The sequence below is a fragment of the Mesoplodon bidens genome, assembly GCF_964165515.1.
Source record: "Mesoplodon bidens genome assembly, chromosome: X".
Lineage (NCBI taxonomy): Eukaryota > Metazoa > Chordata > Mammalia > Artiodactyla > Ziphiidae > Mesoplodon > Mesoplodon bidens.
In genome coordinates, this window is record NC_138163.1 from 127081305 (window position 1) to 127104619 (window position 23315).

The 23315-nt window shown below is 43.3% G+C and overlaps 1 protein-coding gene across 4 annotated transcripts in view; it reads left to right on the forward strand.

Moving 5' to 3' along the window:
* Window positions 1-23315, forward strand: part of CTPS2 (CTP synthase 2) — a 107727-nt gene that overhangs the window by 77878 nt on the left and 6534 nt on the right. For all 4 annotated transcript variants that reach the window (XM_081221637.1, XM_081221638.1, XM_081221636.1 and 1 more), the window contains 3 exons: window positions 7456-7511; window positions 9412-9508; window positions 14310-14454. In XM_081221637.1, the coding sequence (XP_081077763.1) occupies window positions 7456-7511; window positions 9412-9508; window positions 14310-14454 (298 nt within the window). The remainder of the gene's footprint in view (window positions 1-7455; window positions 7512-9411; window positions 9509-14309; window positions 14455-23315) is intronic.

Sequence of the window (23315 nt, forward strand, 5' to 3'; positions counted from 1 at the left end):
ACAAAGCAGTACAGACAAGGTTCAGAGCTCATGCAGGGGACAGCTGACAGCTTGTTGGATAGTGTGTCCAAAATATTATCGGTCCCTGGCTTAATTTTTTTGGTCAGGTCCCAAGTATGTTGCTAAGACATCCAGGAAAAGAAGCCTGTTTTCTCTGTGCCAAGTGTGGTCTTTAAACCGAACTGCCACCAGCAGCAGGAAAACATTATTGGGACCATTCAGGTAGCGTGTTTGAATACTGCACAGTCTGGTGTGGGTGTGCGCTGGTAGGAACGCTAGAGTAAGCCCAGTTTAAAACAGTCCCAAACTGTGTATGCAATCCGCGTGACTCTGCCCTCCAAACCAGCACCCTTGCCTTTAGAATCAGAGGAATGAGCAGGGCTGGAAGCCGGGAGGGTGTAGGAGGAGGCACTCGGGGAAGCAGAGGAGGGAGAGGGCCAGCCCCTGAGCACGGTGGGGCTGGGCCGTGGGGTCGTTAAAGGTGAGTGGATGCTGTTTTGCCCTCCAGGGGTGTCCGGTCCAGTGGCGGATGCAGCATGATGTATTGGAAGGAATTTGGAGCCCCCTGCTGTGCAGTGCGCACAGCTGGAGACCAGGTCCTGGTGATTTCCCATCAGAGTTCTGACGTGACCCTCATCGTCAGGGCAGAGGACATGGGGACAGTGAGTTGATGCTGGCAGACGTCAGCTGGCAGAGGAGGCTGGGAAGAGCTCCTCAGGGTGACGCCAGCTGCTAGTGAGTGTGGCAGAGTCTAGGCTGCAGAGGCCAGCGAAGCTGTCTGGATGCAGCAGGTGAAAATTGAATAGTTTAGGAAAAGACTTAATTCCTTTTGGGGACCTTGTCTGCATTTCCTCATAATAAGGAGAAGGACTTGACTGAAAGGCTTGGTTCTGCTTTACTGTAAGAGAAAGAGGTTTTTGTTTTGAGAGAACAGAGGCAAGAGGCCAATTAGGAAGGTATTGAGTGAGTCCCCGTATTAAGGATCTGGGTAAAATTCATGGCATTGGAAATGCAGAGTGGTTTAATCTCAAATTTGAAAGAACTGAAAGACAGGCGGATAAGGGGAAGAAATTTTCAGGCTAGAAAAACTGCTTGTGCTTTCTTATCAATTATCCAAGCGTTGATAGACAAAAACAGCTTCTAGTTCCTTGTGTGATTAGATTGTTAGGAAGTTTGAGGAAAAAAGCAGCCACACAAAAAACCTTAGCTGGGCTAATGAGGTGATTTATAAAACAGTTTGAAAGAGATCACCAGGGAGTTAGGGACCCAGAAGGTCCGTGCCACGGTAACATGTTTCACTGAGACAGGAGTTTGAAAGGAGTGTGGTGCGCCTTGGGAGAGGAGTGGGCCAGCTTCCCCGCCTCCCCGTGGACAGCCCACACTGGGGGCCCCTCTCTCCCCGGCTGCTTCTTGCCTTTTGCTGGGGCTTTCCCAGCAAAGTGTATTCGTGGATATGGGGGCTCACAGGTCTGGGACATAGCTCCTTTCTTTGTAAGGGGTTAAAACATTTATGTCCCCCTTACTGGACCAGCTCTGTCCTGAGCACTTCACCTGTGGGAACTCGGGAAGTGGTTACAACCCAGCCCCTGGAGTCACACCGCCCCATCCCCAGCTCTCAATCGCTGGCTGTGTAGCTGCTCACCCTCAGTTCTGCATCTAGAAAATGGACATCAGAAGAGCTGCTACCTTGTGGGGGCCTTGTGAGGGCTAAATCAGCTATGCACGTGGGTCCTTAGAACAGCACCTGGCACAGGAAAGCACTATTCCAGTGCGATGCTAGGATCGTGAATGGGGAGGGTTCATTGTATTGACCTGTGATTCTCTCAGAGCTCGGGGTAAACTCCAGTTAGTGGCCTGTGTTAAGAATGGGTTCTCACGGGGCCAGTGGGTGGGGAGGAGAGGTGATCCGAGGGGTGGGGGGCAGGCAGCCCCTTTGTCTTGCAGGTTCTCTCAAGCCCCTCCCTTCTGGTTTCCTGGCTCCCCAACCTGCTAATATGGTCTAGCAGAAGAATGCAGAAAATCTAAGAAAAGAGTTTAAAAAAATGCGATGAGAATACTAAAAGGGGGGGTGGTGGGAATAAAAGGAGATACAAGCAATGGAAAAGCATGTGACCCTGCAGTGTAGAGTTAAAGGGGAGGACTAGCATTTTTAAACTTGAAAATTAGCATTTTCATAATAGAAAATTGAGATAAAAGCAGAGCATGAAAAATAAAATTAGGGTAAGGGGAGGAGTTTAGATACTTAAAAGAAATGAGATGTTTTCTAAAAATTAAAGGAATGATCTGCTAAAATCCAAAAGTAAAAAATGGATAAGGAGAAAGATACCGGACCATGTACTTTCTAAGTATCGGTCACTAGGACACGATGGGCATCTTTTCAGTTATGCCTGTCAACACCCCTGGGACCCAGCCGCATTTTGCACGCGAGAACCGTGTCGTAGCATGGCGAAGTCACTTGTTAGACAGTCACTGAGCTAATTTCAGAGCCCGAACTCCTGACCACCTCACTCTGCCAAATGGCTGGACCTTAATCAAAGAGGGGACAGAAGCCCCCAAACAGCTCCCAGAGCTGAGCCTCCTCGCACTGAGAGCCCCAAGACAGGCTTCCGCAGGTTTCAGCAGGAGTGTCTTGTGGAGGAGAACAGGGAGTGAAGAGCCCACCCCTGGCTTCTGAAAGCCAGTTGAAATCGGGTGCTTGGCTTGAGGAAGGACACTGAATCAACCTTGGACTGAGAAGCTGGGCCATTAGGCCCCGGTTGGGAATGTGAACGAGTTACACAGCCAAATGTGAGAAATGCCATGGCTTAAGCTCAACAATCAATGGCAGTTACAGTGGGCCTCAGTGTTAGAGAGGCCATAGGGAATGGTGGGGCCTGGGGCAAATTGACAAGCACTTGACCCATCAAAGGAGTAACTGCTACAGCTGATAGTTGCATGAAGGACTGTGGATTCACTGTTGCCAGTCTTCTAAATTTTTAAAAGAATCTGGAAATCCAGAGTTTTATGAGAAATCTTCTGATTCTTAAATGTTGGCAACTTATTTAAAAATTAAAAACTGTGTCTGCCGACACTGTGCAAGCCAAATACACCAAAAATATGCACGCTGGGCAGCCTCTTGGGATCTCTAGACAAACACCAGCAAATCCTTGTACATACAAAGAGAGCTGTAGCTCCTATAATACCTAATTAGTACAGGGCAAGGTTCTGGGCAGTCTTAAAAGTGAGTCAAATTAAGACACTGGTACAGCAGTTAAAAGATATTTGTGCAAAAGCACAGCAGGTCTTCTGAGAGGGAGGTAATGAAGCCCATCAGGTAGTGATTTTAGCTTTATTGCACACTATGGGTGATTTCTTCTGGCCCCCTGGAAATAGGAAATGTGGAGACCCAGTGAAAGGTAAGGATCGGGAGGTGTAGAATGGGAGCGTAAGGCTGACAGCTTCCCGGGGAGTGAAGGTGGGAGAGGAAAAGAGGGTGTAAGCGTGGGCAGCTGTCCCCAGTGGAGGCCGCAAGTCAGGGAGGCGGGGCAAGGGGAGTCCAGAGAGGAGCAGAGGTCACAGATGGGGGATGGGGGCATTACTCCAGTCCTCACTGAGGACGGATCTGCTGGGTTTTAGAGAACAGTTCAGTAAAATGACAGGAATGAAAGCTGGGTTGCAAAGGACAGGGATGGGGGTGTTGGATAAAGGGGGAGTCAGAGGAAGAGGGAGTGGTGGGGGCAAGAATGGGGTTGTTTACCTTTGACTTTTAAAAATTTTAGTTGTAAAACACACATAACATAAAATTTATGATCTTAACCATTTCTACGTGTACAATTCAGAAGTGTTAAGTATATTCACATGGTTGTGCAGCTGATCTCCAGAACTTTTCCATCTTGCAAAACTAAGACATTTTACCCATTAAGCGACAACTCCTGATTCCTCTTGCCCCCAGCCCCTAGAAACCACCATTCTGCTTTCTCTCGCCAAGAATTTGATGACTCTGGGTGCCTCATATACGTGGAGTCATGTAGCATTTGCTTTTTGTGGCTGACTTATTTCATTTAGCATAAAGTCCTTAAGGTTCATCCATATGGTAGCATGTGTCAGGGTTTCCTTCCTTTTTAAGGCTGCGTAATATTCCATTGCATGTATATATCATTTTTGTTTATCCATTAACCTGTCCATGGACATTTGGGTTGTTTCCACCTTCTAGCTTGTATAGCTTTTTGTGGGGGAAATTTTTGATCTGAAAAGGAAAGAGAAAGGTTCAGGTTCACACGCTAGGATTATTAACAGGAGGGTGGGGATTGGCAGGACCGTTAGTGGGTTAAATATATATTATATATGAGACAGAATCTACCCAGTAGCGAATTAGAGAAGGATAAGGTGTAATTCGGCAGGGTTTTTGTTTCCGACGATGCTATTATATGCATTGCTGGTGTCCTGCTGCCTACACTGAGAGTATTTTGTAGGTCCTAAGACCTTATTAGGTGTCTTTCTCTAAAGCTTTGATGCTACTTGCTTCTTAAGTGAACATTAAGCTTATGTGCAGTTAATCTCTGTTGCATTTTATTTTGTCCCCAAAAAGACTAGGACAGGAAGGAAGACCATGTCACTTTGTCATCGTTGAGGATGTCCCCTGTGCCTAGGCTTACCATGTGGCATGTGTGCTCAATAAATCCGTCCAGAGAAGCACTCCTAACAACATGGCATATCTACCCCTTAGTCTTTTCAGTCCACACCTGGATACAGTCTGCGTCCAGCAGCATCCAGCATCTCGCTTGTCATTGATTGTCCCTCCAACAGCATGTTCAGTGATACTGTGGCTCAGTGGTTACTGACGAGGAACGCACAGGGAGTCACTCGGTGCTTTGTAAAAACCCACGTGCCTGGGCACTCTCCTGAGAGCATTGAAATCAGAATTCCTGGTGCCAGGGCGGCCCTGCAGTGAGAATTCTTAGTTTTTGATTTTAAGGTGTTTTCATCAGGTAACACTCTGAGCTGATTCTCAACATAGAGTTTTAATGGAAATTTAAATTTTTTTCTTTTTTCATGGATATGGCAATGGATTAATTTCATAAATTCATTCTTGATAGATTTGTCAGTGATTAAGAAAGATTTTGAGTGCACAAAACAGCATTTCCAAAGTTCTGAAAACATGTTTCATCGTGTACCATGTACACCCCCTGCCCCATATATATGCTTCATTCATTAAACAAATATGTATCGAGTACCTGCTTATATGCTAGACACTGGTCTCAAGAATTGAGGAGATGGGTCCCTATCTTGTCTATTATCTTGTAGAACTTATGTTCTAGCTTCCATTCTTTCTGTTTGGATTTCATAGTCGAGAGATAACAATACCAACCACATGGTTTACTTACTGTTTTAAGTGTTTCACATGTTTTGATTTATTCAGTCCTCACAACAACGCTATGAAGTAGAGACTGTCGTCACCCCCATTTTACAGATGAGGAAGCTGAGGCAGAGAGGTGCAGTAATTTGCCCAAGTCACACGTCCATTACATGGTATAGTGGAATTTAAAGCCAGGCATTCTGGCTCCAGAGTCACTATACCTCCCCTCTTCCTGTCACTTCTGGGATTTCATAGCAAGCACAAAGTTTGCCTTAAGCCAGGCAGCAGGCACAAGCCACGCGGGTTCAAAAGTTCGTGCAATATCCTGCTAGTCCCAATGACTCAGATATAATTCCTCAATATAATTACTTATATCCTAATTTGGAGGTTTTTGCCATTTTCCCCACCATCTCTCTTAGTATTGGCAGGCTCTGTTATTGGATGTGCTTAGTCATCTGTCCTAATGAAGGAAGGAGAGAAGACATTTTGGACTCTAGGAGGAAAAGATCAGTGACAAAGTTAGAGGTCAGAGGAGAATGAGAATCCTCTCAAAGTTAGGTCCAGATGTTTCAACTGCTTTTTCTTGTAACTTCATGGTATAAGTGTTTCCATTTTTTCCAACTGGGCATTATTGTGCTATCATCTTCCATTTTTTCTTTCATTTTTATGAACCGATAGTTTGAGTACAAAGGGCTCTGTCTTGAATAACCCCCTGGCAGTGGCATGTTGGAGTTCTCTCAGAGGAGCTCCCTGCCCCCACTCTGCCCATTTTTCTTCCAAGGCACATACCTAAATACTCACTGTCATTAACATCGTCACCAGGGAACTCAGTTTGTATGCACAGAATTGCAGGTAGAAGTTCAGTCATGATAATTGATCGCACTGAGTCATCGAGAATACAGCCAGATTGCGTTTTCTTTATCCAAGTCAAAAGCTCAAGCGGGATGTGAGACATTCGGTCTCTTGGTTGAAACATCCTGTTCCGCGGCCTGATGACACCTTGGGGAGTCTGGCAATCCCCTGCCTGTGGGCTCGAGCCCTGCTCCTGATTCTGCTGGGGTTCGGCGATGTGTTCCAGCGCTGTCGGCGGGTCTTCCCGTCCCCTGGCTGTGAGCCTGGGGTCTGTGTGCCGAGAGCCGGTGCGGAGGGAATAGTCGTCGGCTCCTGTGCCTGCTCCAGTGCTGTGACCCACGTGGCCATCCTGCTTCTCCACGTGCTCGATGGGCCCTATGTTCTTGAGAGGTGTCTGGTGACAGACCCCGCTGCTCTCCACCTCACACTGGGGTCACTGGGCGTCCCACTGGCCCCCGTGTCCATCGCCAGACAGGCTGTGCCCGAGATGCTGCCCTGTCTCAGCAGCCGCGCGTGTGATTCCCTGCCACACACCCCTGGATGAGAACTGTGGGTGGACATGTGCTCTCATTCCTGCCAGCAGCCCTCCGCTCCTGAGGCGATGCTGGTTTCCGATTGTCCCCTTCTAGTAACGCAGCAGGTCACATCTTCGTGGTTACATCTCTGTCCTCGTTTCTGTTTTCTGGGGTAAATTCTTAGAGGTCAAATTTTAGTCAAAGGATAGGCATATTTTTAAGGTGGGGTGTAAACCAGTGTGGCCAGTGCCACACGTGCGAAAGAAGAGGCGGCTGGTGTAGTGGAGAAAGCGTTGGGCGGGGAGTGAGGAGGCCTGGTCTCCAGACAGGACGGCATGGCCAGCGGGGCGGGGCTTTGGGCAAGTCCTTTGGTTTCGTTTCCCTTCCCTTGGTTTCATTTTCTTCTTTTGTAACATGAGCCCCGTTGTGAATGTGCACAGTGGTGATGATGCAGATGTCACTGGGGCTCTCCGTTCTGCAGGCAGGCGTATGAAAGGAGGGCCTTTGCTGGAGTCCATGGTGGGCTTCCCTCTGTGCACTGCTGATGGCTTACTTGAGAATTGCTTCAGGGTTTCAAAGAAGCTATGGCTGTCCTATAAGGAAAGAAAATTGAGATTACTATCTAGAGTCTGGTTCACTTTTAGGCCTCTGACAGATGGATAGAGATGAAAGAGATTTCCCCCACACAGATGCCATGGATGTGGTTCCAAAGCTGATTACTACAATATTCATTTCACTTTCATATCTTTGCAGGGAAACTTTATGGTGACGTTCCTTTTATAGAAGAAAGACACAGACATCGGTATGAGGTATGGCTGTCACATGGAATTACTGTTGAATATAGATGCTTAGTGTGAGGAACCCCAGTGATCACAAGTGGGCCTCTGGAGAAGCTGTCCAGCCTGGTGTCCATAGGGCTCAGGGGAGAAGTGCCAGATTGCCCAGAGGAGACGGGTAGGGGCGGGGAGACTCTGGTCTTGGCTTTCCAAAGGCAAAATCTTTAAGTATCTGCACATGGGACATTTCAGGGCTCTCTGTTACCCTAACTGCTGTCTCTTAGACCGAGATAAAGTTCTTATACTTATCCTGAACCTCCTGCCCTTTATTTTGGCCGAGTTGGGAAAAGGGTACTTGCATCTTCTGAACCAAATGCCTCTCGGGATAGGGATGTGCCTCTGGGTATCACATGATGGACTCTTGGTTTGGGAGCCTCTTGGAAGCTACATTGAGCATGAAGCTTAGTGTCGCATGATTAAGAGGAGTTATTGTTGAGATTGTCGCATGAGAAGCCTACATTCCCCAAAATGCAAATTGTCTGTTCAGGGATTAATTGGTGTACCAATTGCATTGCTTTTGACTGTGAAGAGTCCAAATTCCTGCTCATTATTCACTGAAACCAGCCTAAGCAATAAGGAAATTTATCTCAGGTAATAGGTAGTCCAGAGGCTTGGCGGGCTCCAGGCATGGTACAATCAGGGCTCTTGCTTTGCCTAGGAGTCCCTTGGCCCTACCCTTTTCTGTGTGTCTGCCTTGTCCTTAGGCTGGTCTCCCTCATAGTTTTAAGATGGCTGCCAGTGGCAAGTGAGGCAACATGCATCTCTCCTAAACCTGATTGGGTCAATTTAGATTACCTGCCCACTTGTGAACCAGTAACAGTTCAACTGCTATATATATATATATATAATCTCACATCTTCTTTATCCATCAATGGATACTTATGTTGTTTCCATATCGTGGCTATTGTAAATAATGCTGCAGTGAACATAGTGTGCATATATCTTTTTGAATTAGTGTCTTCATGTTCTTTGGATAAGTACCCAGAAGTGGAATAGCTAGGTCATATGGTAGTTCTACTCTTAATTTTTTGAGGAGTCTCCATACTATTTTCCTTAGTGGCTGTACCAATTTACAGTCCCACCAGCATTGCAGGACTTTTCTCTACACCCTTTCCCACATTTGTTATTCCTTGTATTTTTGATGGTAGCCTTTCTAACAGATATGAGGTGATACCTCATTGTAGTTTTGATTTGCATTTTCTTGATAATTAGTGAGGTTGAGCATCTTTTCATGTACCTTTTGGCCATCTGTATGTCTTCTTTGGAAAAAGGTCTATTCAGATCCTCTGCCCATTTTTTAATTTTTTTTTTTTTTTTTTTTTTTTTGGTGTTGAGGTGTATGAGTTCCTTATATATCTTGGATATTAACCCCTTATCAGATACGTGATTTGCAAATATCTTCTCCTATTCAGTAGGTTGCCTTGTTTTGTTTGTTTGTTTGTTTTGGCCACGCTGCGTGGCTTGCGGGACTTTAGTTCCCCAAGCAGAGATTGAACCCACGCCCCCTGCAGTGGAAGTGTGGAGTCCTAACCACTGGACTGCCAGGAAATGGCCCACCTTTTTGTTTTGATGATGGTTTCCTTCGCTGTGTAGAAAGTTTTTAGTTTGATGTAGTCTCAGTCCTACTTTTTGAAACTCATCTTTGGACAGTAGAAGGCGGGCCTCCCAAATTTAAGGGCTGTGATCCAACTATTTATCAGGTTCATCATGAATTTAAAAATAGGCTTTGAGATTTGAATATAAATAGAAATTAACTCCTAGTTAGAGCATCACCGAAATGGAAAATCCACCCAGTTGGTGGAAGACATTTTCATAAGCTGATATGTCTGTATTGCTCTGCTGTCCAAAGACATTTGATTTCTTGTTTTTCCAGGTGAATCCTAGCCTGATCAACCAACTTGAGCAGAATGACTTAAGTTTTGTAGGTCAGGATGTCGACGGAGAGAGGATGGAAATCATTGAACTGGCAAGTGAGTGGGCTCTTCATTTTTGAAAATTTTTGTGGTGATTGTGGTGAGCTAATGTCTCTTTGTCGACTGTAAGCATACAAAGATATAACTTGAGACCCATTTTATTTGCTCTCTTTCTTTTCCTCTCTCCTTTGAAATAAATATGCAGCTAAATAGAAATAATACGCACTAAATATAAAGTGCATGAAAAACTAGATTGCTTATAATACTAATCATTTTGGGGCCTATTAGAGTGAACCTGCCATAAAATGATGTAGTGTTCGGAGCCTACCAGATCTACCAGTAGTATGCTTCCTAGCGTCCTTGCCCCCTTCCTGGGGTGTCTCTTGTTGCAGCTTCTGGGTTAGACGCTCTGGGAAAGGCAGGTAGCCCACTGTTGAGTAGCACTCTGCTTTCTCCCTCCTCTGAGGAAGAATGGCCCAGTGCCCTCCTCACTACTGGTGACTGACTGTGCAGCACATGTGACAATAATTTGTTAGATAAACCATCCTCATTATTGAATGCTTAGTGTGTACAGGATACTCTAAAAATGGTAGCATCATTTTCTAGAACCTACCTTTTCCAATCTGTATACTTTAGGCTCCAGATAACCTGAACTACTTACTCTTCTTCTAACTTTCCTACTGTTTTTTCCATTTTAGTCCATGTCACTGTTCTTCTACTTCAAATTCCTTTTCTCTGTCCCTTTCCTTTTCTGTCTCTCAGCTGTTCAGGTACTTCAGAAGTCCCGAGCAGGGAGGAGTACTGAAGTTGGGAAAGGCTTCTTTGACCACTGTAGCGTGTTACCTGGACCCAGAAAGAAGGCAAGCAGTGGACATTGAGTGTGCACTCACTAGATGCTTCTCACCAGACCCCTTGCTAGGGACTCTACGCACCTTATGTAACTTACAAGGCAGGTGATATTATTCCTACTTTATGGAGAAGGAGACCGGAGTGCAGAGAGGTTAAGCAACCTGCCAGGGCCATCCAGCCAGTCACTGGCGGGACTGGAGCTAAACCAGGTCGGAGCCTCCTTGTGCCACCACCCCTGTGGGATTTTATTGTTCTTCTTGTTTTCACTGGACATTCCACTTAAGGTTATCAATCCATGCCTGAAGTTTTAAATTAGAATACGAGGATGTATTTTCTGTAGTCCTTCTGATGGAAATGCCCATCATTTACAATTTTTATAGTGTGGATCACTGTTTGGTGTTGAAGTCTCTTAAGTCTGGCATGTGAGAGGGCAGAGAAGTTTCTTATGCAAATTACTATTTGTTTACTTTGTTCAAGTACTTATTCTCTTTAATTCTCCTGTCTCTCATTATTACCAGCAAACACTTAGAAGCTTCTTCATCGCAAGGATTTAGTTTCCCATTGACACTTTGAAATTTCATGTGGGTTGGAAAGGAAATGAGACCTGCTGTAAAACCTTGCAATTTTTAAAAAGCTGACTGCAAGGGAATTCATTTTATTAAGGAAAATTTCCCAGAAGATTTTGATCTTAGCTACCCTTATCACATCCATGAATCACTACATTCCTGAAGGAGTTCTAAAAGGAACAACAAAGCTTGAGATTAGTATAATGTCAGAATTTGTTTCAAAGCAATTAAGAGCATTATTTAAAAGATACTTTGACTGATAGAACATCATCAAAATAAAAAGTTTTTAGTCTCTTTCCTCATATTGGATTTCTTTGGGTAAAGTGATTCAGAGCAACGATCCATTCGTTCAAATATTCTTTCCCTGGCTATGACACGATCCGTTGCTTAGCTTCTGTCTCTAGTGGTACCAAAACACAATTATTGTCGGCTTCTTTCAGAGACATCCCTAGATGCTGTGCTGCAAGATTCATCACATCTTTAATTTAAAGAGGCATTGTTTTCTTTTCTAAGGGCAGATGGTTTCTCTTCTTCTTTTCTTGAGGGGACACTTTCCTGGGAGAAGGTGGCATTCCTCTCACCAAGCTTTCATACCTGAATGTCCTTCTAATTCAAGGAGGCTTCTTCTTGGATCTGATGTAGAGGATTTCTACACTGGATTTTTCTGGATTCAGAGCTATCCAGTAGAATCTGCTGCAATAATGGAGTATTCTGCCCTGTTCAGTATGGTAGCCACTAGCTGTTTGTGGCTATTTAGCACTTGAAATGTGCTCATTTAATTTGAATGAGTTTATTAAATGGTCACCTGTGGCCAGGGGCTACCATTTTGTATAGCAAAGCTTTATTATTTTTTTTCGGGTTTCCAACTTTTATTTAGTTAAGTAAGGAGTAAAAATTAAAACAAACATGAAAAACTACTCTCTGATACTGCCACTATTTTATAAAGAAGACTCAAAATAGGAGAAGGATCATCATCATCATCATTTGAGAATTGAAAGATCAATCCTTTGCAGAAGAGAACAAATGGTGATCTTACATCAAAGCTTCTGAAGTGGGCAGTGAGCGCCCCAGGACACACCTGGCCCCATGGGTGCAAAGGGAGGCGTGAGCCAGTAGTCAGACGATGAAAGCTGAAACCCCAGCTAGCCGACCAGGAACAGGACCAAGCTTCTCCAGGCTTCTGCGTCTATACCTGGACATTTACCCTACTTCTGAAGTCCTTTCCTGTTCTAAAGTTCCATAACCATTGGATGAGAACACTCTGCTAGCCTGCTACCTATTTTATTAGGATGAGGGATAAGCTTTAAATGATAACCTTAACAGAGTGGACATTGCAGTTCAATCATCATTTCCTTACTACTGAGCAGTAGTTTTGGGTCTTCAGTGGTAAGTGATGGGGATTTGTGATTTTGAATTCCATACTAGACTTTCAGATCACTTGATAAAGCATCTCATTGAAAGATTTAAAGTTATACTTACTTCCTCCTGTAAAACTTGTATTTTATCATCTTCAGTTTGACATGTATATGGCCATTAAAATGATTTTTAAAGTAAGGAATACATACTGACCATGCTTTGACTATAGCAATTATGGGATTAGAGAGTTGCCCAATCTCTAATTAGGAGTTGCTTCCTAATCTGGGAATAAACATAGTTTTTGAGAGTTCTGAGTGGGGAGAGGAATTTGTAATCCTAGAAAATTTCTACCCAGATTTGGAAATGTTGCCCATTAATTTTTACCATTCCCAAACAAGGGATTTCAGATACCTGAGAAAAGCTACTTTTCTGTTCCTATTACATCTAGGAGAACTTGAATTGCTCATATAGGGACTTCTTACAACCCTCAATATGTAATAGCTTTATTTGCCCTCTGATAACGTAAGAAATATGTGTTGATTGTAAAGGTTCACATGATACAGAGAAGTATCAATATAAGGGAGAAAATAAAAATATCTTGAACTCTCACCCCTTGAGCCATAACCACCATTAACGTCCTGAAAGGGCATCCTTTTATCACTTGCAGACTCTTCATCACAAGAGATACATTGGCGTAGGCTGAAATATGAGTGCCTGTTCAGCTTCGTGGTGTTATCCATGATTAATATCCATCCCAGAGCTGTGACTAGAAAAGCAGTTATAGCTGGTGCATTCCCAGGGGACCCATCCCTTGGGAAAGGAGACCTTGTGGAAAATGGCCTGAAGCCATCTAAGAGAAGAGAAAGAGTGACTTACCGTTAGCCTTAAGTATGAGGATACCAGGGTGCTGGGAGGGGACCCTTCCCCCCTACCCTCTTGAGTTCTTGTGGCTAGACTAATAATAAAATTGACCCAAGACAGATAAGCAGGAGAAAACCAAATTTTAACTCATGCAGATGGAGGTCTCATAGAAATGGGACCTAAGAAGTGGCCAAAGCAGGCAGCCTTTATACTTTTTAGACAAAGAAACAATAAATATGTGAGGAATTAACAGGACAAAGGAACTTAGGCTTTGGGTGCTTAATTAGTGAAGAATCTAAACAAAGTTTGGGCTTGGGTAGTAAATTAAAGAAGTCACAAAATGTGTTTATATAGGCTTCTCTGCCCAAATTCCCTGTCTCTGGTGATAAGGGTATCCTTCCACTTCAGAGGCAGGAAGTACACCTTTCACAAGAGAGATTTATTTCCTGCTTTCAGGAGACTAGGTGGGGTGTGTGTCAAAGTGTCCCTCTTGCATCAGCTCAATTTTTTTTTTAATTCATTCATTTATTTATTTTTGGCTGCTTTGGGTCTTCGTTATGGTGCGCAGGCTTCTCTTTGCGGTGGCTTCTCTTGTTGAGCATGGGCTCTAGGTGCGCGGGCTTCCGTAGCTGTGGCACGTGGGCTCAGTAGCTGTGGCTCACGGGCTCTAGAGCGCAGGCTCAGTAGTTGTGGCACATGGGCTCAGTTGCTCCGCGGCACGTGGGATCTTCCCGGACCAGGGCTCGAACCCATGTCCCCTGCATTGGCAGGCGGATTCTTAACCACTGCGCCACCAAGGAAGTCCCCATCAGCTCAATCTTAAGTAACTTTAATTCAAAATAATCAATATGCCATCTAGGCATATTTTGGGGTGGCCTGCCCTGGGCCCCACCCATAGAAATGGAACCACTGTACATCTGTGAAGGGTCTAGATAGTGGGCAGATTTGGGGAAAGCAGATCATCTTCCCATTCAAAAACTTTTGCTTAACTTTGCTCACTGTAACACCTTGCACAAATAAAATGCTGGATCTCTTATTAGTGTGATGCGTTTTGCAATTTGAAATTCTACTACCAAGTTGGATCATGAAAATAACTGGCTATGATGGTAACAAGTTAAATAATCATCTTACCATTTAATGAGTTTTCTTATTTAAAGATAAGAAGACCTTTAAAGCTGTTCTCATATTTATCTGCTTCAATTGCATTATGATTATTCTCATTTCAGATCACCCCTATTTTGTTGGTGTCCAATTCCATCCTGAGTTTTCTTCTAGGCCAATGAAGCCTTCCCCTCCATACCTGGGGCTATTACTTGCGGCAACTGGGAATCTGAATGCCTACCTCCTTCAGGGATGCAAGCTGTCTTCCAGGTAACCAGCTTACAGTTCTTAGCAGTGACTTGAGATGCAGTTATCAACATCTTAGGTTTCTCATAAAATTTAATATCGTTGTAGGATTTTTTTTTAAAGTGGAGAATCATTTTTTCCCCTCTTAACAAGCATACTTTTTTCTCTTAGTGAAAATGATTTAATCACACCTACAATGGTAATGTGTCAGCTTTCAAAATCATGCTGATGCTGAGTATCGTTTTAGAGATTTTTGTCATTTTGATAGGTTAAAAAAGGGATTTTCTTTTGTTGACTTTTTGATTAATAAATACATATGAATATTTTATACGTTTATTGGCTTTTTGTTTTTTGAATAGCCTGTTCATATCCTTTGCCCTATTTTTCCTTTTGCTATTATCCTTTTTCTTTTTTAAAAATAATTAATTTTTGGCTGCGTTGGGTCTTCGTTGCTGTGCGCGGGCTTTCTCTAGTTGCGGCAAGCAGGTGCTGCTCTTTGTCGCGGTGTGCGGGCTTCTCATTGCGGTGGCTTCTCTTGTTGTGGAGCATGGGCTCTGGGCACGCGAGCTTCAGTAGTTGTGGCCCGCGGGCTCAGTAGTTGTGGCTCGCGGGCTCTAGGGCACAGGCTCAGTAGTTGTGGCACACAGGCTTAGTTACTCTGCGGCATGTGGGATCTTCCCGGACCAGGGCTTGAACCCATGTCCCTGCATTTGCAGGAGGATTCTTAACCACTGTGCCACCAGGGAAATCGCCTCCTTTTTTCTTAATGATTGGTAGGCTCTTTATATATAAAGGGCATTAATCCTTTGTTAGGTTACACATACTTTTTCAAAGTGATTTTGTTTTTTTTCTAAGTTGTTAACGGCTTTCATTAGTTTTTGTTAGTTTTATCTTAGTTTTTATTTTCCCTAAAGTTTGAAATAAAGACTTTATGTAGTCCTTATTCATGTATTTTTTATTTATATGTGGTCAAATCTTTTACTTTTGTCGATTATGTCTTTAGTATCCTGCCTAAAGTCTTTCCCTATCAAAAGATTATTATATAAATAATTACCCATTTGTTTTCCACTAGCACTTTTATGGTTTCTCTTTTTAAAAATTTTTTGAATTGAAGTATAGTTTATTTACAATGTTGTGCTAATTTCTGCTGTACAGCTAAGTGACTCAGTTATACATGTATATACATTCTTTTTAAAATTTTCTTTTCCATTATGGTTTATTCCAGGAGATAGGATATAGTTCCCTGTGCTATACAGTAGGACCTTGTTGTTTATCCATTCTAAATGTAATAGTTTTCATCTAACAGCCCCAAACTCCGAATCCACCCTTCTCCATCCCCCCACCCCTCACCCGTGGCAACCACAAGTCTGTTCTCTACGTCTGTGAGTCTGTTTCTGTTTTGTAGATAGGTTCATTTGTACTATATTTTAGATTCCACATATAAGTGATATCATGTGGTATTTGTCTCTCTCTTTCTGACTTACTTCACTTAGTATGATAATCTCTAGTTGCCTCCTTGTTGCTGCAAATGGCATTATTTCATTCTTTTTTATGGCTGAGTAATATTCCATTGTGTTTATGTACCGCATCTTCTTTATCCATTCATCTGTCAGTGCATATTTACGTTGTTTCCATGTCTTGGCTATTGTGAATAGCGCTGCTGTGAACATAGAGGTGCAGTTATCTTTTTGAATTATAGTTTTGTCCAAGTATATGCCCAGGACTGGGATTGCTGGATCATATAGTAACTCTATTTTTAGTTTTCTGAGGAACCTCCATACTGTTCTCCATAGTGGCTGTATCAATTCACATTCCCACCAACAGTGCAAGAGGGTTCCCTTTTCTCCACACCCTCTCCAGCATTTGTTGTTTGTAGATTTCTTGATGATGGCCATTCTGACTGGTGTGAGGTGATACCTCATGGTAGTTTCAATTTGCATTTCTCTAATGATTAGTGATGCTGAGCAGCTTTTCATGTGTTTGTTAGCCATCTGTATGTGTTCTTTGGAGAAATGTCTATTTAGGTCTTCTGCCCATTTTTCAGTTGGGTTGTTTGGGTTTTTTTTGGTTGACTTATATGAGTTGTTTGTATACTTTGGGGATTAAGCCCTTGTCCGTGGCATCATTTGCAAATATTTTTTCCCATTCCGTAGGTTGTCTTTTTGTTTTGTTTATGGTTTCCTTTGCTGTGTAAAAGCTTGTAAGTTTGATTAGGTCCCATTTATTTTTGTTTTTATTTCTATTGCCTTGGGAGACTGATATGGTTTCAATTTTATATTTTCAATTTGTAATTTATATGGACTTTATTTTTGGTGTATTGTGTGAGGCGGGGAATCTGCATCCCCCTTACACTGCCCCCCCGTGCCCCCGCCAGTGAAGTAATTTAGATTTGTTTCAGGGATTTCTGTTTTGTTCCATTGGTGATTTCATCTCTTTTTTCTGAATCCTTACCACCCTTTTCATTATCGTAGGATTATTGTAAATCAAGCCCTTATCTACCCTACTCTCATTTTTTTTTTTTTTTTCTTTTTGCGGTATGCGGGCCTCTCACTGTTGTGGCCTCTCCCGTTGCGGAGCACAGGCTCCGGACGCGCAGGCCCAGCGGCCATGGCTCACGGGCCCAGCCGCTCCGCGGCATATGGGATCCTCCCAGACCGGGGCACGAACCCGTATCCCCTGCATCGGCAGGCGGACTCTCAACCACTGCGCCACCAGGGAGGCCCTCATTTTTATTTAACATTTTAAAAAATGTGTTTTGCTTTCTTCTGGAGGACCTGTATAATGATTTTTAGAGTCAAGTTTGAATTAAAAAATCCCTTAGGGATTTTCGTTAAAATTTCTTTATAGTTAAGGGCTTCCCTGGTGGCGCAGTGGTTGAGAGTCCGCCTGCCGATGCAGGGGACACGGGTTCGTGCCCCGGTCTGGCAAGATCGCACATGCCACGGAGCGGCTAGACCCGTGAGCCATGGCCGCTGGGCCTGCGCGTCCGGAGCCTGTGCTCCGCAATGGGAGAGGCCACAACAGTGAGAGGCCCGTGCACTGCAAAAAAAAAAAAAATTTTTTTTCTTTAGATTTAAATACTCATTTGGGGAGAATTTACATCTTTACTTCCTCTCATCTAAGAATATTGTATGTAATAACTTTCAAAGTGAAAGGAACTAGCCGGAATCATGTTCTTAGCTAGGGGTTATTACCACAATAACTGGATATATCTTGTTTAGAAGATTACCATTGTGGACCCTCATCCTAGCAAATGAGCCTGGCGATATTGCATTTGAGGACTGCCAGGATCGCTGTGTGGTGTGTCTATGTGTGCTTTGTTACACAAGCCTGCTTGTTTGCGATATTACCTGCTAGGAGAGACTCACAGCTCTCTAGCGTTTCCTTTAACTGTGTGTTCAGATGGGAATAGCTTTACATATTTTGCATGTTGGGTCTCTTAATGAATTAATGATCACTCCCTGCACTCTTGAACCAGTGCAGTGGTTTTCACACCGTGCCTTGTGGAGCTGCAATCCAGGCTGCCATGAGGAGTAGACTGGGATCAGGGCCGGGGGGGGTGGGGGCAGTTTCCAGGCTCTTTCCTGCTTCAGCTTCCCTACTTCAGTGGAGCTTCAGCTCCACTTTTCCTGGCTCACGTGGTCTGGTTCTGCATGAGATTGCATATGAAGATGAGCTTCCTGTGCTGTGAGGCTGCATGGCTTACACAGCAGATTGGACATTCCAGCGTGGTCCCGTGTTGGATATATGCTCTGACCCTTCCCAGCCACTTTATTGTCTCCATTATTTCAGGTGCTCACACGTGAAAGGAGGATGACAGTGGAACAAGTGAGATGGCTGGGAGAAATAACGCACACATAATCGTTCATGCATAACTATCTGGTTGTTTGCAAGCATCAACTAATAGAGAAATGGCATCTGGTTTCTGTGGCCCGCCCACCTGTGTGCTGGCTGGTCCGCCAGTTCTTGCCTGGGGCCTGGTGGTCTCTGAGTAAAGCTCACCAGTAGTTTCTGAGAAAAGTGACTGCTTGCCAGCAACTGCTGAGCGAGGCACAGTGTCTCAGAAAGAAAGGAAAGATCTCTTAACAAGACTCTGATGCTGGGATTGGGATCACAGCTGACTAGCAGGCTTCTGTGGTGGTCAGAGAATTCCTATCTATCAGCCACCAACTGGTGCGGTCCTTAAGAGCAGCCAGCATCTTATTTATCTTTGTCTCCCTGGCTCCCTAGTATGCAGTGGTTGCTTACTACCCATTACAGTACTAAATGTAGGTAGCAGGGGAGGATATAGTCTAGTATAATCTTGACACCTTGCAGGGGGTTTTCCAACTAAGAATGGTGCCCATGACTTAATCCAGTGGCAGACCCTAGGATTCCAGAGGAACCTTGCACTTCAGCTCCTCTCTGCCTGGCTCCATGGTGTTAGTGAGCATTGAAAAGCAAATAACTGCTTTGATGGCCAGGCTCTAATGTGAGCTGAGTTGGGACTGTATTTCTGTCAAACAAGATTACTGTCTGTAATCAATCCTAAACAAATGTGACAAGAAATATGAACACTAGACTAATGACTTACTTTCCCAGAAATTGGCTGATATTATTTAAATGTATGGCACATGTGCAGCTGATGTCTTTAAAACCCACAATGTAAAAAAAAAAATCCTTGGCTTTGAGCAGATACACCTGGGCTCTAACCTTTGCTTTCTGCTTCGTGGAGAACATTTATCTTTTATTGCCTGGGAAGTTGCAGTAAGAATATTATTTTGGGATCTAGAGCTGGTGAGCTGAACTCTCAGCTACTCTGGTATCTATAGAATGGCAGCAGTTACGAAGACCAGGTCCACCACCTGTGGTGGTCTGTTCAAGAGGCATAATAGTTTTTTCACTTTTTCTTTTTCTTTTTTTTTTTGCGGTATGCGGGCCTCTCACTGTTGTGGCCTCTCCCGTTGCGGAGCACGGGCTCCGGACGCGCAGGCTCAGCAGCCATGGCTCACGGCCCAGCCGCTCCGCGGCATGTGGGATCTTTCCGGACCGGGGCACGAACCCGTGTCCCCTGCATCGGCAGGCGGACTCTCAACCACTGTGCCACCAGGGAAGCCCCCAGGCATAATAGTTTTAGGATAGTATTTTAAATTTTTTTTTAGGTTTTTATAAGCTACTCAGAAGTACTTGCAAAATCAAACTAAGTATTGTTTTGGGGGTCCCCCAAGACCACCCACACATTCGATGATTGACTAGAAGGAATCAGAATATAGTTGTACTCATGGCTAAAATTCATTTCAGTGACAGAGTAATCATACACAGCTGGCTCAGTAAGGGAAGGAGGTATAAGTAGAGTCTGGAGAAATCTATCTGCAGGTTTCCTATGTTCTCTCCCTCCTGTGAGAGGTCACACAGAGCTCACCCTCCCTCAGCAGTAAAAATGCAGTGTGTAATGTTTATGCCCAGAGAAGCCCATTTGACACTTAAGAGTTTAGAGTTTCTATAGGAGACTGGTCACATGGGCATTCTCTGCCTAGCAACCACCCAAATTCCAGGCTCCCAGAAGGATAGCAAGCGTTCACCATATATCACCTTGCTTGTACAAACAGCCTAGGCCCAATGAAATGACCTCATCAGTTAGCAATGGAGAAAACATTCTGAAAGCTAAGTTCCCCAGCAAGCAGGCCCTTCTAAAGATAGCAGCCTCAGGCCTGCTGTGTTAACTCTTTTGCACAAGTCTAATAAACCATTTTTAGAATAAAGAAATCCAATGGGAAATTATGGTCCATTAAATAAATCATTGTAATTACTTGCTGAGGTCTCTCCCCTGGTGTCTAAATATAATTTGTCCCATGTTTAAACGGTATCCACAAATTTGCATGGCTTTGCTGGTGTATGATGTAATGGAATGAGACTGCTTCATGTAACTGTAATAAAAAATTGTAGATTTATACTAAATAGGATATCCAAAGGTTCTTATAATTGCAAGTTTTTCAGTATCTAGAAACGAAGCACATGATCTCTGTCCAGAATTCCTTTTTTTTAAAATTGCAGTATAGTTGATTTACAGTGTTGTGTTAGTTTCTGGTGTATAGCAAGGTGATTCAGTTTTATATATATATTCTTTTCCATTATGGTTTATTACGTGATATTGAATATAGTTCCCTGTGCTATACAGTAGGACCTTGTTGTTTCAGAATTCCATTTTTAAGCAACTGGAAAGAGAAGAGGGATGGGAGTCTAAAGTTCATAGGTTGTTTTTCAGTCTGCGTGTCTCTGGGGCTGCCTTGCAAGGCCCTGAGGTGCAACCACTCCACACCGAGGTCAGGAACGACTTCCAGTTTTTATGATTTCAACATTTATCATGCCCCTCTGTCAGGTCAGAGTAAAACTCTTGTGCTTAGATGGTGCTTGTTCTATGTGTTCTATGTCTGAAAGCAAGAAATGAGATGGGGTTCAGTCAGCAGTTCACAGAAATGCAGCTCTTTTGGGAAACATGTTTTTAAAGTATAAAACCGGAATCTTAATACATGTGAGTAGCATTTTATTCTAGGTTTTAGGATCTTAGATTCCATGTCTCCACCCAATACATACTATCTCTTATGCAGAGAAGTCATCTTTTTGTGGCGAGACAGGAGGCAGGCCGGTACAGAAAGAGGAGGGAAGTTAACTCCACGATGCACTGTATTAGCTTGATCGTTTCAGACCAAACTCAGGAGTTGAAACTACTTCATAATCGGAGGGTCCTTAAAGGAAGTACAGAGCTGGAGTCAGCGCCTTCCATTTCCTGAGCCCGAGTGTGCTCCTGGGATCTGAGTCCCTTCTCTCCTGCAAGCTCAGGCTTCCCTCTTCACTTTTCTCTTTGAATCTCGGTAGCAGTCAGGGAGCGAAGGCACCCATTTCCTTCGCCATTGTCTCTGGTCTCTCTCCTGTGACTACTGGGCTTTTCCTTCTAAGTGACATGCTGGCTTCCAGCCTGGGAAGATTTTGTTTTCTGTGGACTTCTAGCTGAGGCATTACAGAAAATTGGGAAAAAGGAAAAAGGATCCATAAACCTATAAACCTAACATAGTCACTGTGCTTGTTTTTGGGTCTTTCCTTCCAGTCTTCTTTAGTCCATATCCGTATATGACTCCTTTCATGCTTGTAATCATAATAGTGTGTGTGTGTGTGTGTATTTTTCCTGATTCTTTTATTTTGAAAACTTTCAAGCCTACAGAAAAGATGAAAGAATAGTACAGTGAATACTTGTAAACCTTTCACCTAGATTCATCAATTGTTGCCTTTTTACCACATTTGATTCTCTCTTTCTCTGTGTGTATACTTATTTCTGAATCATTTATAAGTTGCAAACATCATAGCAGTTCACTCCTAAATACTTTATCATTCATTTTCTAAAACTGAAGACATTTTCTTACGTAAATGCGGTATCATGATCACACCTAAGAAAATTAACATTAATTCAGTGACATCATTTAATATCCAGTCCATATTTAAATTTCTCCATTTATCCCCAAATGTATCTTTAGCTTTTTTTTGAAATCAAAAAAATGTAATCAGTGCTCAATTTGAGGTTCATTTTGTTATGTTTCCTTAGTTTCTTTTAATCTGGGTAAATCACCCTCTCGTTTTCAGTTCTGCATAACATTGACTTTTATAAAGAGGCCAGGCCAATTGTCTTGTAGCAATGACCAGAATGTGGATTCATCTGATTGTTTTCTCATGATTAGAATCAGGTTAGACATTTTGGGAAGAATAGTTCATTGGGGCTGTTGTAGACTTTATAAGGACACGTCAGGAGACATATAAGGCACGTAACCTTCCCTCTGTTGTCACACGGTGGATGATGCTGAGTTTACCACCTGGTTAAGGTAGTGACTGTGTGGACGTCTCTTTTGTAAAGAAACATTTTTTTTCCATTTTAGTTTCTAAAATACCATCCCCCACTGAAATGAACTAGGGCTCCTGGAAGAAATGGTTGGTTTCAGGTCTGGGGCAGGGAAAGTACAAGATGAGCCCAGAATGTATTGCTAGACTTAAAGGAAGGAAGAGTTCAAAACCAAGGGGGAGATTTTGTATAAGGTCAAAGAAGCCACTTGAAAGGGGCTCACTTTGGACAGTTTGAACATCAAAAACAATAATGACAAAATTGGATTATAACACATTACATTTTTTAAAAATTCCATAATAATACTCAAAAAAACCAAAAGGCCAATTAAAAGAAATGTAGATGCAACCCCCAATGTAATAACTGAGTCAAATAAGGATCATCAGTGGATGCCAAAACCATTGGATGCCAAAACCATTGGATGAAAGGTTTCGGAAAACAGGATATTCATATGTTCTCAAAGCATCACCACAGAGTCTTTATTAATTACAAAAGCCTGTCTTTTGAACTGAACACCTCATACACATTTTTCCAAGTTGCATGATGCTCTTGCTGTTTGCTGGCTGTGTGCTTCAGCATCCACTCAATGCACCACATGTGCTGGAGCTCACGCCATCCCAGACATGGTGCTGGGTGCAAGAGCATCAACTGCAAGTCCAATAAGAACATACACCCTGTCCTGGGGGACTCATTGGGTAGTATAATGGTTCTCTACATTTTGAGGCTGACAAATCACCTTCCAAGAAAGTGATGAAAGCTGTGGACCCACTTCCTGGAAGACTGCACACACATAGCAATTGGAACGGTATTCATATCCCAAAAGCCTCCCATCCATCGATATTCTTCTAGGGGTCCTCAGATACAGACCCCTAGCTAAGATAGTCTTTATAAAAAGGGGATAGTAATAGTACTCACTTCACATGGTAGTGATGAAGAGTACGTTTTATTCTAAATGGAAAGCCCTTAGCACAGTGCCTGGTCTATGGTAGGAAATTAAATGGGAATTATTATTGTGCTA